This window comes from Ostrea edulis, chromosome 3, assembly GCF_947568905.1.
Source record: "Ostrea edulis chromosome 3, xbOstEdul1.1, whole genome shotgun sequence".
Taxonomy (NCBI): domain Eukaryota; kingdom Metazoa; phylum Mollusca; class Bivalvia; order Ostreida; family Ostreidae; genus Ostrea; species Ostrea edulis.
In genome coordinates, this window is record NC_079166.1 from 18,027,790 (window position 1) to 18,042,359 (window position 14,570).

Genomic DNA, 14,570 nt, shown 5'->3' on the forward strand with positions numbered 1-14,570 from the left:
GTAGTACTAAGTAAAATGTAAACAACAATTATTCCAGTTTGTTCCTGTTACATACATTACCGCTCAGTACATCGAGTGCTGTCTGACGTATTTCATACCAATTGTTAGGCCGTTCTTTATACCCTGATTTTGACTATGGATTACTCCATTTACCTAATCAAGGTAGTTAGCTCGCGACGGGGTTTGACTGGTGGAGAGGGGATTCTCACTCATCAAATAGAAATGAAATGAACAATTTCGATTAAAGTCAGCATTTAGCAATGTTTTGGTCGTTAAAATGATGATAAAGTGAAGATAAGGAACAATGATCAATCTCACAATTCCCTGAAAGAATGCAAACTTGAGAGTACAACAGGGGATGTTTTCTGGTTTGTCCACGTGTCCATGTTTGCCCTACTCTTGATTTTGTGTTCTTTATACCATTTATGAGATTGATCACAGTTCGTTATTTGAACCTTTTCATACAACTATTTAATTATACATGTATAATATGGCAGACAGGGGAGGATGGGGGTCTCCTTTCTAGCATGTCCTGGTGGCATTATGATGAGGGGGGGGGGGGTGTTATAATATTAGTTCGAGTCTTCAAAATTGTCAAGCCTTTCAAGTTTTAGCGCGGGTTTTACTCCCATCACATTCCCAATGGGCTTCACTGTCACCAAACTCCCAATGGGCCTCTCTCCCATCAAACTCACAATGGGCTTCTGAGTGACTCTCATCAGACTGCCAATGGGTTTCACTCTCACTAGACTGCCAATGGGCTTCTCTCACTAGACTCCCAATGGGCTTTACTCTCACTAGACTCCCAATGGGCTTCACTCTCACTAGACTCCCTATGGGCTTCATTCTCACTAGACTCCTAATGGGCTTCATTCTCACTAGACTGTCAATGGGCTTCTCTCACTAGACTACTAATGGGCTTCACTATCATCAGACTCCCAATGGACCTTTTTCCCACCAGACTCCCATTGGGCTTCTGAGTGACTCTCATCAGACTCGCAATGGGCTTCAATCTCATCAGACTCGCAATGGGCTTCACTCTCATTAGACTTGCAGTGGGCTTCACTTGTATCAAACTCCCTTTGGGCTTCACTCGCACTATCCCTATGGGCTTTGATAGTTTTCATATTAACCCGTTCGTGTATAGTCAAATTTCTAGCTGTTTATAACGCTGTACCTGCTCCTAGTCAGGCTTGATTTGTAATTTCAAAAAAAAAAACAACCTTAACATTCCAAAGCATTTAGAAAAAATTCTATGCATGAAAAATAATTGAAATGGATCTTAAAGAGTTGTTGATTTAAAAGACATTTAGAAAATGGCATTCTAAGGAAATATCAGGATGGAGATTTATCGATTTATTGATGCCTTGCTATATCAATATCAAATGTTTTTACAATCAATCAATGATTTAAATGAGACAATCCTCAAAGGCAAGTGATGTGAAAAATGTCAATTTTACGATCTGATTATCGGTTAAAGATCACACATGCATGTTGATCTTGGAATAAAAATCAAATATTAATGACATGCTGATATAACGTAATTGGATACAGTAATCCGGGTTTTCATCAATAATTCATTTTACCAGGTTAATATTTCCATTTTAAGGTTTATAATTTAGAAAAAAAAAATGTATGTTATCGCAAAAACTAAATCACCCAGAACTAACTCTAGATTAATACAGACAATTCGCTCGATCTTTAGATTATTCTCATTACAACTGTATGTGGTGATAAATTCTGATTTGTTTTACTATAGAGACATTCTGGTAACTGAATAATTTCAGGTGACTCATGACCCCTGAGTCTCCGTGATGTATGAATTCAATTGAACTGAAAATTGGGCTGTAATTCAGACACATAGATCTGCCAATTTTGTCTTCCCCTCCTTCTGCTGGCAATGCTCTTCATTATTCAAAAATAGTTTTAAGCAAATACAAATGTACATTTATGGGCTGAGTTTTATGGCAATGTGTTCTATAAAATGGATTCATGGACCAAATATTGTCTGCATGGGGCCATTTTGGTCTGAGAGATCAGCAACATATGTACACTCTGTGTGTATACTTACAATTTAATGGTGTAAAGTGAGGATAATTAAGTTTAAACCAATTGACCTGAGAAATGTGAGGACAGGTTGAATACACTAATGAGGAAATAAATTGTGTCCTTACTGCAACATTTCCATATATGTGACCTACATAATGAGAGAGAGAGAGAGAGAGAGAGAGAGAGAGAGAGAGGGAGAGAGGGGGGGGGGGGACTTATAAGTACACATATCTGCTTAGTCATGCTAACAGTTCAATCAACTGACAACAAATGGGAACGCAAAATCTTCTTATGGAAATGGAGATTTAAAAACTACATAAACGGACAGGGGATGAATTCATCAAACATCCTCTACAACTGTCTGTGTGATGAATATTGAAAGATCAGACACAAACTGAAGAGAAGTTTTACAGTACATATGTTACCTGGCAGAGTTTAAATCAATTCTGTTATGGCTACCTTATGAACCAGCACTCATTGCTAGGAACACAGACAATTACTGAACGCCTTACTAGGGCACCAGGATTTTATAGACCTGCGTGATTTCACTTTCTCAATTCATTTACCCACTGATCCATTCTTCTGATTCTTGGATCAGGTTTAGAAAGATTTAATAGGACAAACTTTAATAGCTTCACTCTTTACTTCTGCGATACTTTATAGGAGTCGCTCTGGTTCATAGTGTATTGATCCCTTGCCAAATATGAAGCATTAAACACACACTAGATGGCCATAAACCTCAGTCTGAGTGCATCTTTTCACTCTGTTAGTCTCGTTGAGGGCTGAATTATTTTGTATACCACCCAATACCTGTTACGTAATGATTTTCTACAGGTAATATACCCATACAGAATTGTCATTTAATAGACATCGTAAAATTGTTTCCCTTTTTGCGTGATTCTATGTATCCTAATTTCATTGCTATTTTATATTCTGGTCACATATAAATATATTGCTTTTTCTGTGTTCATTGTTTGATAATTCATTTCCGGTAAGTTCTGATGATTTTTTCCAGTCAGAAATTGCCAAAGCCCAATATAGACAAAATATAATCATGATCATGCATCTTTAATGCAGGTGAATAAAGTTTTTCTTTACCCAAGTGTAATGAATCAGTATATTCTAGACAAACATTATTTATAGGAATCAGTAAATTCCACAGACAGACAATGTTTACAGGAATCAGGAAATTCCACAGACACTGTCTCTAGGAATCAGGGAATTCTACAAACGGACAATGTCTACAGGAATCAGTAAATTCCACAGACAGACAATGTCTACAGAAATCAGGAAATTCTACAATGTTTACAGGAATCAGGAAATTCCACAGACAATGTTTACAGGAATCAGGAAATTCCACAGACAATGTTTACAGGAATCAGGAAATTCCACAGACAATGTTTACAGGAATCAGGAAATTCCACAGACAATGTTTACAGGAATCAGGAAATTCCACAGACAATGTTTACAGGAATCAGGAAATTCTACAAACATTAATTATAGGAATCAAGAAATCCCACAATGTTTACAGGAATCAGGAAATTCCACAGACAATGTTTATAGGAATCAAGAAATCCCACAGATGACCTTGTTTTGTCAGCTGACTGACTGAAATCTTGTTTTCATTTGCAAAGTATCAGACCTTCAAAGAGGAATATACAGGGGTTCTAATCTCTCATTTCCATTAGAAAAATTGATATCTTCCTCAAGGTCATTTCCTGTCATTTTGTGCCCCCCCCCCCCCCTTGGGTGGGAATTATTTAAGGAAGCAACACCCCTACACCCTTTGATATATTTTTTATCTGCCCTTGGTGCAATTTATAGCTTCACTGAGGTAAAGTAAAACACGCTCATAGTGAAGAACTAGGGACGAACAATTTTGATTCATTATAAACATAATTCAATATATATCTAATGCTTTAAAACTACAGGGAATGAAAATCACTTTACTGTATGTGTGAATTCATTATAAGTGTGTTCAATATAACCCTGTTTTACTGTACATGAAATCCCTCTCTTAAGAAAAAGAAACACACAAGAAACATGTGTTTCAACAATGCATATTTTATTCTGTTAGTTGTTGCTACAGAAACGTTGTAATCAATCGCCGACATTATGCTGCTGTGTCATGTACAGGAAGATAACTCTGCTCATACTGATTTTAATTTAACAGAAAGACTGAAACATTGAGCAAAAAATACAACAATCAAGAATTGTCAAGTTTTGTTTTTAGAGCAGCAATGGACAATATCCGCACACTGTTAAGCTAGGGGAATTTCAAAAATTCCTCGAAAATGTATCTAATTATCGAAAAAAAAACCAACTGACAATTCTTGAGAGAGAGAGGAAAATAAATTATATATAATACTTTATCGACTGACATATACCTGATGTTTTGGCAAACTGAATTTGTTTGTAAGCTGGTGAATTGTAAACTTTTAACAAACACATTGATGATAAAGTGCAGTAATGGTCCAAAGATATTAAGAGGAAAAGGGGGATAATTCACTCAAACAAGTGACTGGTAAATAGAGATAGAAAAAAATATAAACAAAAAGTTTTGAAAAATGACAATAATACTATATCACATAGAAAAACTTTGTACAATGAAAAATATTCCATACAAATAATATTTCATATAATGCAACTGACATATATAATATTTAATCACAATCATACAATGATAATGCAGTTATGGCTAAAGGAAACACTCCTGAGGCTTTTATAATCCGAGTTCTTTTTACACTACTTCAGCTAACTACACATGTTTGTTAATACTTTAAGTCCTTTGTCCCATTTTGCATCCTAATACTGCTTTTTCAAACATCAATGCATGGTAGAAAAAAAAAGTCTCAACCTAATTTTGAAATTATGACTTCATACTAAATACAAGTGATATGTTTTCCTATCAGTAATCTTAAAATAATTATCACAGCCTTTGTGGATACAAACAAAAAAACACAAAATTCATTACAAGATGAAAAAATAGGCAGGAAATAGAAAGTCATGATTTTATTATAAACCTGTGCTGAAATAAAAAGTAACTAAAAACTTTTATGTAATTTTTGATTTGGAAATTGTGTTCAAATTTACAAAACTCGGTATATTTTTACAAAATTAAAACGATCCTAAAGAAAATGATTAAGAAGAATTGTCTGCATGTATTCAATCTGCCTGATCCACAATAAGGGGAGCTAAATATTGACTGTGGCGGATTCCGAAAGAGAATTCCGGCATTTTCTTCTTGTGAGTCCAGACCTGTGAAAGAAAACAACTCATTAGATTCTCATAAGTAAAGAACATGCACTATTTTATGAGATCTTAAATCAATTTCCACTTGCAGCTACCCAAAAAGGTTTTAAATTTCTTCATGTAATTCTCCAAACACATTTTAAATTTTTCTTTAGCAATTACCCAAAAAGATTTTCAATCTCCCATTACCATTCCTCACAAAGGTTTTAAATTTCCCCTTCTTATTATAAAGAAATTTTTTAAATGTCCTGTTCTGCCCATCCCCCACCCCCTGGGTCTTTACCTGTCCCTCACCCCCTGGGTCTTTACACTATACCCCATCCCCACGGTCTTTACCCGTCCCTCACACCCTGGGTCTTTACCCCACCCCACCCCCATCCCCAGGGTCTTTACCCATGCCCTCTCCACCAGCTTTCTTGAGTGTACTGTTTTCTCTATATAGACACTACCTGCTACCTTGTGTGTATGGCGTTTAAAATTTGTATGAATGAAGTTGTAAAAGTGTTGTGTAACACAACAATGAATGAACTTGTGGAGGTGGATCTTACACTTTGTGGGGAGTGAGCACCGGGACCAGGTTTGCGGGTGGTGTCTCCTGGCATGACATTACGGCTGGTCATACTGTAGTGTGGGGACTTATCCTTTGTGATGTTGGGATCAGCAGTGTCATAAGTTCCTGGTCCAGGGGTCTGAAAAAGTACAGCAACAATTAGTATCATCCTTTTCTGCTACCATGAAAACAGAATTCTATCATTTTCTTTAATTTCTTATTTTTTTCATGAATTTCTTCCATTTAGACAATTGAATATATGGATATCAATTACATTAAATGAATGTTGGAGGGGGAGGGGGGGGGGGGGTCGATGAAAGTGTTAATTTTAAAATTTAAAACTCCTCATTTAAAGCAAAATCATTTTCTATTTCTGAATTTCCTGTCCATTATAAGGAGACCTAGCACAAGATTTAGTCATTCGGTGGTTTATAGTGGCAATAGAGACTTCAGACTATTTGTAAACCACTTCTTGTGACAGAGAAGTACACAGCCCCTTGTTTACAAAACAAAGTAGACAATAAACATTCAGACAGATAAGTATGAACTTCTGAAGTACACCTTTAGCAATATAATAAGTAAATCTCTGAGGTGTCTGGTCGGAAGTGACCTACTTCTCTGGACAGGTCAAGTGAGGTCACTGAATACTGCTCCATTCCTGTCAGATTTTTAAGAATATTATTCTCACATTGACATTGTAAATGGTAAAGGAAAGGTGACATCTGTTGGGGGGAACCTCGAGATCACTAAGGGGAGCTAACTCTCACCTTGGCCAGATCCTCGTGAAAACCTCCCTGCTTTTGCCTGCCAGACATGGAGTAGATTGGGGCCTGCAGCTTCCCACTCTCCTTGGTGTTTCCAAGCATTGGTGTCAATGTGTAGTTATTAGGAGCTGAAAATTAAAATCATAATCAAATCATAGTTATGTACATGTACAATGTGTAGTTATTAGGAGCTGAAATCAATTATCATCAGTACATGTACTTTTATAACTGTACTTAATTTCATGACAGTACAAAGTTTTTATCCACATAAGATGTAATTATTCATATTCAAGATATCTCTGGGTACATATAAATTTTGTTTTTACAGACCTAATATCAACAAATAGGATAACAAAAGATAAGAGATTATTTCATTGATTTGGGATCTTCCATTTTATATGATTAATGGCGACACAGCTATGGTGATTAGGCATCTTATGTCTCTAGTGAAAGTTTCCACTAGAGATAAATTAGTTTTATTGACATTTAAGTGAACAGTGCCAATAAAAGAATATACCCTGTGGTGTTGCTCCACTGAAAATCAATGGCCATGCATTGATTTAGGAACTATAGTCCTGTCACATTACCTGGCATTCACTTCTTGACAGTCTCCTTCCATGTGGAAATACTGTATATCATCTCCCAACCCCCACCCCAATAATGACAAAATGCAATTTAAAATAAGAAAGTTTTGGTTGTGTTGACACTCATGCCTCAGATCTCCAGGACGAGGTAGCATTAACTTTTGACCGTCATGGCGTCTTGTTAGAGTTGATAGATTTCTGTGAAAGCTTACCGGGAGTGTTATCAGTTCTCCTGTTTCTGTGGCGGGTTCCGAAGCTGTAGGCAGGGTGGCGGAAGTGAGCGGTGGGTCCGACACCTTCGGGGCTGTATGCACCGGGGCCGGGCACTTTAAACATGGTCCCATCCTTCTGGCGAGCGTACAGAGAGTAATGGGGGGTTCCATCTCCACCATCCCGGTACACTTTGGGGTTAGGGTAATAACAGGGTCCTGGACTGCAGTCATCCCTGAATTTTCCGTGACGAACACCGAACGGATAGGAGGCAGCTTTTTGGTGAACACTACGGGGATCATGGGATTTTTGTCCAACAAGGCCTGGAAGTCCATAACAAGGGCCGGGGCTGCTGTACATAGCAGCGATAGGGCCACGGGGTTTTGTATAATTGTACACCATGGTTACTAAATGTATTCAAACTCTACACTGACTCACTGATACCTGTGAAAGAAAAGAAGCAAATCCATTTCAATGTTCAGATGAAAATCTTTGCAATTTGGAGACATTAATGTATAAGAAGTTCCTTTTGCTATAATTAGCTGCAAGATTTTCTTTTCTTACATTACTATCTGCTAGGCATGTGGGTTGACAAATCATATTAATCACAAAAAAAATCTTTGGCATTTAATGTGTAAATCAATTTAATTCTAAAAGAATCCATAAAAAGGTACAAAAAATGAAAAAGAAATTTCCTATGAAAATTTTTAGGACATTTTTTGTTATTGATCGATAGTCACACCTGAGAACATTAATTTCATACTTAAACAAGCATAAAACTCATACCTTAGCTAATGGAAGCAAATTCAGATTTCATTAAAATCCCCTAAAATGTAGTTTTTCACAGAAAACCTCCCAGGAAAAGAACACCTTAATAGCCCCAACCTCACAAACAGAAATATATCTGACTGTTTTGTGTTTGGTTGGATTGTTTGTACTTATGGGTCCCCAGCAACCAATGCTAGGCCAATACAAGTAACGACTCTGGATTTAAAGGGACGATATTCAAGAAGAAACATGCGCGTCACAGACTTCAAAACTTAATCAATACCTGATTAAAGCTCTCGGCAGAAAATACAATACACAATTTAATATTCATTATCAAGTTGAAATCTGCACAACACTAGCATTTGACAACCAGCGTATGTTATGTGTTTTAAAATAATCTGTTTGGAATTAAATTTCAAATACATGTATAGCAATAATGTGAAAAGTTTCAGTCACCTCATGTTGTTTTAGACAGTGTGACATAACAAATTATTATATGGTGTAACATAACAAATTATACAGCATAACATAACAAGTCATATAGTGTGTGTGAAAATTTTATATGTTAGCTTTAAAATTTATTTTTTCATTTAATTTTCACATAATTAATAGTAAAAAAACCAACAACCCATTTTTATGGTCCAAATAAAATTCAATGTACATGTCAATTCTAGAAGTAATGAAGTCAAGATTTGATTAAATTTGGTTATAGTAACCCTTTTCAGAAATCAGCTGCGAATCCAAGATTCATAATGTAGCATTCAAAATTCTCAACAGAGCCAATGAATTATTTTCTGTACATATTATCTCTGCATGCTTGTCATTAAATCAAAACATCTCCAAAGATCATTTTTTCTTTCTTGCCACATGCATCCATTATAAGACTTTGAACACTATAGCATGGGCCTTACCATTATACAATAATTCTAAGTTTTAATTTAGACATGTAGTTCAATACTTTTAACAAAATTTGTTTTTGAAGGGTCATTTATCATTTTATGAAACTTTAACTTTTCAAAATCTTTAGCCTGTGAAGAAAGGTCAAAATACTGCGGAAATTTAAATGCTATGTACAGATAATCGCGTCTGTTTCCAATGTTATTCAGATAAAAGATAATAATGGTGACATATACCCTATTGATAAAGACTTTATTATCGAAAAAAGCCACATAACTCAGTCCCGATTAGTTTCCTGGCAAAAATGAGCTACCAATTCAAATGTAGCCAGCATTCAATGAGAGGCTAGCTCTCATTGACAAAACCACAGTTTATCAAATATTCAAGTATTCCATCAGCGCAATGCGTGTGCGTAACAATATTGACATGCCTGTGTGTGTTGTTGTATACAATCAATAGGAATTTTCAATAATGTAATAGGTTTATCACTTCTCTGTTGTGTAGTTTACCTATACAAAAATAACTAGGAAGAATCGTTTTTATCTTAGAACTAATATTAAATGTCTGCAGGCCTGTATTGATGTTTTTTTCTTCTTATCGTAGCATGTCTTCAGGTCTATATTCCAGGGTGGCTGTGACTTGTTTACCTATACCCTCTTTTAAAAGCTCCAAGTACTATCTAAGCCCAAAATTTACTGGTAAACAATATTTGGCCTCTTTATTTTCATTATCAGAGAGTGTATGGTATTTGAGATGCTCTAATATTTCATTATTTGTATGGTATTTGAATTGTCATTAGATTTTCATTATTTGTATGTTATTTAATTGAGATGTTCTAATATTTTCATTATTTGAACGATATATGAGGTGTCCTTAAATTTTCATTATTTGTATAGCATCTGAGATGTACTTAGATTTTAATTATCTATATGGTATTTGAGGTGTAACGTAGATTTTCATTATTTGTATGGTATTTGAGGTGTAACTTAGATTTTATTTATTTGTATGGTATTTGAGGTGTAACTTAGATTTTATTTATTTGTATGGTATTTGAGGTGTACTTAGATTTTCATTATTTGTATGGTATTTGAGGTGTACTTAGATTTTCATTATTTGTATGGTATTTGAGGTGTACTTAGATTTCCATTATTTGTATGGTATTTGAGGTGTACTTAGATTTTCATTATTTGTATGGTATTTGAGGTGTACTTAGATTTTCATTATTGGTATTCTTATCTCTCTACCTATATGGAGTTTATTAACATGGATACATATTCTACATTAGTTATACTACACACAATGCATATTCTTTACGGAGAGAACTTCCAGTTACAGGCCTGATCTTACAGATATCAACTTATGGATGCAAATGTGTCTTCAAGGATGTACTAATTAATACCCGGGTAATTTGAAGTTCCAACACCCCCTCCCTCCAAGGTCCCTTCCAATGTGCATGATACTTATAGCCTGAGATTCTGTAGTAAAATGATGATCTTTTATGAGATGATATTAACACAATACGTTTACTATCAATTCTTTTAACAAGATGGAAAATAAATGAAAAAGCCCACTTGATGCTCTTAATACAACAGGTAGATTTATCTAACACTCAGTATCAATAGAATTTCACATCTTAAGTTACCCCCTGCTTGTAATTTCTAAATTATCTGAGTTTATCAAAAATATGATTTTTTTTTTTTTTTTTATACATATATACTGGTTATTTTAAGAAGTTTACCTGTCAAAAATTAACAGTTTGCTTAATAATTTAACCAGGTCAAAGGTATTTCTAGTTGTGAAAACCTTCAGACTGGTAGATTTTGGAAATTCGGGTTTATTGTGATCTATGTATGCAGATATATCTTATATTATGAACATCCGTTAATATCTAATGTTCCCACTGAAATAGACCATGCAATGGCTACTTGAGTTCATGTATACTTGTATATACATTGTACATAGCAATGCTGAAGGATAATACATGTACTTGGTACATCTCTCACTGTCATGACATCGAAATAATTTCCTGACAGGTGGTGGTGGTGGGGGTTGGGGGTTTTTAAATAGAGAATTATGACAAAAATGTGTTATTTTTGCAGTTTTGGAGGATACAACCCTGTTTAAGAGTACAAAAAAATACCCAGCCCCCACCACCACCATATCAATTTTTTTTGGACCAGGCTATGCTTGTTTAAAGGATATAAACATTTGTAATATGAATGCTGACTCCCTAAATTTGTCAATTGATATTTAGATTGACTCACATCATTAATAATGCCTCAATGTCAACTAGCTTGTAATTTGTTAAACACAATACATTTATACATTCTTACAAACTGAATGTATGTTTCTTATAAATTTCAGGTAATGAGTAGACATTAAACATACTGCTAAGGAGATTTCATTAAATACATTTAATGCTATTGGATGACACATTTTGCATATTTCCCAAGAAGATTTATAGAAAACACATAAAATTGTTGAATTCTGTCACATATGAATTGGGAATCTGACTAGGATAAAAGTTGCCAAGCATGTCAAATGGACTGAATTAAACGACAGTTTTTTATGACTTATTCAGGATTGAAAAGTGCTGAAAGCTTTATGCATGAAATATGGAAGTTGTCAAACTTAAAGTTTTGTGTATTATTTAAGTAAACATGAGACTTACAGGCCTGTGAATTAAAGCTTTTGAAAGCAAGGAAACAGTGCAAACATTGAGTGTATATATAAATAATCTATGCTAAGAATACAGTTCTACCAGTTTGATTTAGCAAAGTAAATTTAAATACTTTTAAGTCTCAATGAAATCCATTCATATATCATAGTTCTGAAATTTATATGCAATTAATTCATGAAAACTTTCCTGTTTTTCTGAAAATGACCTCATAAAATCATGTATATTAATTTGGAAACAATATGTAAAGCTACTCGCCATCAAAGTCAAACCTGGCCTCGAGAAGAGCCGGTTTTCACTTTCAAGAAAGTGCATATGGGCATGATTAATACATAATATTGTTTGAATATCTTGGTTAAGCAGATATGTTTAAAATATTTTCGCCGAATAACGACGCATGTTCTTGAATTTAACACATGCATAACCATTACACTTGGAAAATCGTCACCTAGAGTCAGACGCACCGTAACGATAAATCGACTAGTCCTAATTCTATCTCTTGGTTTAATGAGGCACCAAAATACATTCCACTCTTGTACATTATGTAAAAGAAAAAAAAAATGACTTGGTGACAAACTCACCTCTTGATGGTGGCTGAGTGAGATCCTAAATAAAGCAACGAACTTGTCTTATCTCCTTTTTTGCGGAAGGTTGTCAGACAAACAGACCAACGTCACGGCAGGCAACACGTGTTGTGTATCGCAAAATCCAATTGGTCGACGGCTAAGCAACGCTTCCCTAGCGACCTGACGACAAGGGGGATAACTCAATTGTCGATACCTATCTTAGAGTTACCTTTCCATGATCATTCTAAACGTGAATTTATTTTCAAAGTTCCTAAAATTTTTAGTTATTCTGCACTGGACCAAAGGATCTTACTTTTGAAAGGACATTTTATGAATGTATAGATAATAATGATAGGTACCACATAAGTACCGTGTCGTGTAATAAATGATTTTTAAATTTTTATTTTATTATTTTTTTATGTTTATGTTTTCTTATCTAAACAAACCAAAAAAAAAAAAAAACCAAAAAAAAAAAAAAACAAAAAAAAAAAAAACAAAAAAAAAACAAACAAACAACAACAACAAACAAACAAACAAACAAAACAATAATTAAAAAAAAACCACCTTTATCATCTAAGTACTTGTAGTTTCTGGTCTTCATAAATGAATTCTTTTGAACAGCCATGAATATATTAATTGTAAATATGACTGTAAAAAATCATACGTTTTCACTATTATACTCTTATGTGAATATACAACGATGTTTGATCCCCATGTGCAGTGATATTTTGCAGGATATGCTTAAAATTTCACATTAGAGCCAAATTGACTGTATAAATATGAAAATTGACTTAAAAGTGATCTGTAATCAATTAAAATCATCCTTTAAAAAACTTATAAAGTGGGCAGTACAACTTAAAATATGGTTTTTAATCATTTTTAAAAGTCATCTCACTGACAACTTTTCTTTCAATTAAAACTGAATACCAGTATAACTCAAAATATATCAGAGTTCAGGAATTTTTGATACACTTTCTAGTTTTTGATGCCATTGTGATTTCCCTCCAGGTTAATACTGATATACTCTGGACAGCAAATTAATATACATTGTCAATATTTTTTGGCGAACTTCGGTTTTATCATAGATACTCCACTTTGTTTGTTCAGGGATGAATTATTTCACAAGTATGACAAGCTGCAATGTCAATGATCTATGGAAACAATATTATATTGATTTAGCAATATGAATTTGTAATCTCAGGTAAACGATGATCTTACTCTTTTCTACCACTTTTAAAATGAATACATGCCTTTTATGTTAACTAGGTGGAGATAAGACATATAATAAGTAAATTTTATCTAAAATTGTTACAACGAGGGTTGTTCGATATGTAATGTGTATTGTACGATATCTCAAAAGCATTTGACTGAAACAGTGAAATGAACATTACATCCCTTCAAAGTATTCTCCGCGGTTTGAAATACATAATTTCAATCTCTGAATCCATTTCTGAAATGTGTCATGGTACGCTGATTTAGGTAGACCTCTGAGGCATTGATTGATGGCTGAGCCAAGGGACTTGTAACATTTGCCGACCAGATAAGAACTTTTTTAAGTTTTGGAAAAAGGAAAAAGTCGCATGGGGCTAGATCTGGAGAGTATGGTGGGTGTGGCAAGATGGCAACCTTTACCGACTTCAAAAATTGCTTCACAAGCTCAGATCTATATGTGATGGAGCATTATCATGAAGTAGACGAACATGCCTAAATCCTGAAACAGGGCGTCGTTTATGATAATAATTCTTGTAATCTGTACGGCTATACCATCACATGAAAATGCAACAAAGAACCTTTTTGTGCTTATGGTTCTTTTGGCAACTATAGGATTTCTACCGTGTTTAGTTAGCCATATATTGTTTCCATTTTTTCTTACTGGTTCGAAATAGTAGTAACAATGTTTGCGAATTGTCTTTGGGAAATATTTTGAGCAATTGCTTAGCGGTTTGTACTCGTTTTTTGTCATCTGTCAATGTATGCGGTATCCATTGGACAGAAATCTTTCGTACTTTCAAAATGAAATGCACCTGCGAGAGCGATATGCCAACAGCTTTGACAATATCACGAATCGTGTATCTGTCAACACTTTAAATTATTTCCCTGACTTTTGCCTTGCCTGTTACAGTCACAGGTCAGCCAGATTTTGCTGCATCTTTGACGGACTCTGTGCCAGTCAGAAATTTCTTTCTCCACCTACGAACTGTCTCATAAGATACCTTATCAGACCCATAAACTTCCCCCAATTCAGTAACAATC

The 14,570-nt window shown here is 34.7% G+C and overlaps 1 protein-coding gene across 4 annotated transcripts; it reads right to left on the reverse strand.

Moving 5' to 3' along the window:
* Positions 1–4,093: 4,093 nt before the first annotated feature.
* Positions 4,094–12,481, reverse strand: LOC125675289 (outer dense fiber protein 3-like). Of its 4 annotated transcripts, none has more exons than XM_056160255.1 (5): positions 12,333–12,480; positions 7,412–7,853; positions 6,619–6,743; positions 5,850–5,990; positions 4,094–5,307 (listed from the first exon to the last, which is right to left on the reverse strand). In XM_056160255.1, exons 2-5 carry the CDS (start codon positions 7,809–7,811, stop codon positions 5,215–5,217), a joined length of 759 nt encoding a protein of 252 aa, XP_056016230.1. In that variant the 5' UTR covers positions 7,812–7,853; positions 12,333–12,480; the 3' UTR covers positions 4,094–5,214. The 4 variants fall into 4 exon arrangements, with proteins under 4 accessions (XP_056016230.1, XP_056016231.1, XP_056016229.1 ...); XM_056160256.1 differs by lacking the exon at positions 12,333–12,480 and adding an exon at positions 8,196–8,389; XM_056160254.1 differs by having other exon boundaries at positions 4,094–5,990; positions 12,333–12,481.
* Between the last annotated feature and the right edge of the window lie 2,089 nt (positions 12,482–14,570).

Bases quoted from the DNA above. Each gene is read 5' to 3' on its own strand.
- LOC125675289 (XM_056160254.1), bottom strand. From the start codon at position 7,811: ATGGTGTACAATTATACAAAACCCCGTGGCCCTATCGCTGCTATGTAC. The intron at 6,744-7,411 runs GTAAGCTTTCAC...TTTAATTTTCAG, and splicing joins GAGAACTGATAACACTCCCG to CTCCTAATAACTACACATTG. The intron at 5,991-6,618 runs GTGAGAGTTAGC...GTACTTTTTCAG, and splicing joins TTCACGAGGATCTGGCCAAG to ACCCCTGGACCAGGAACTTA.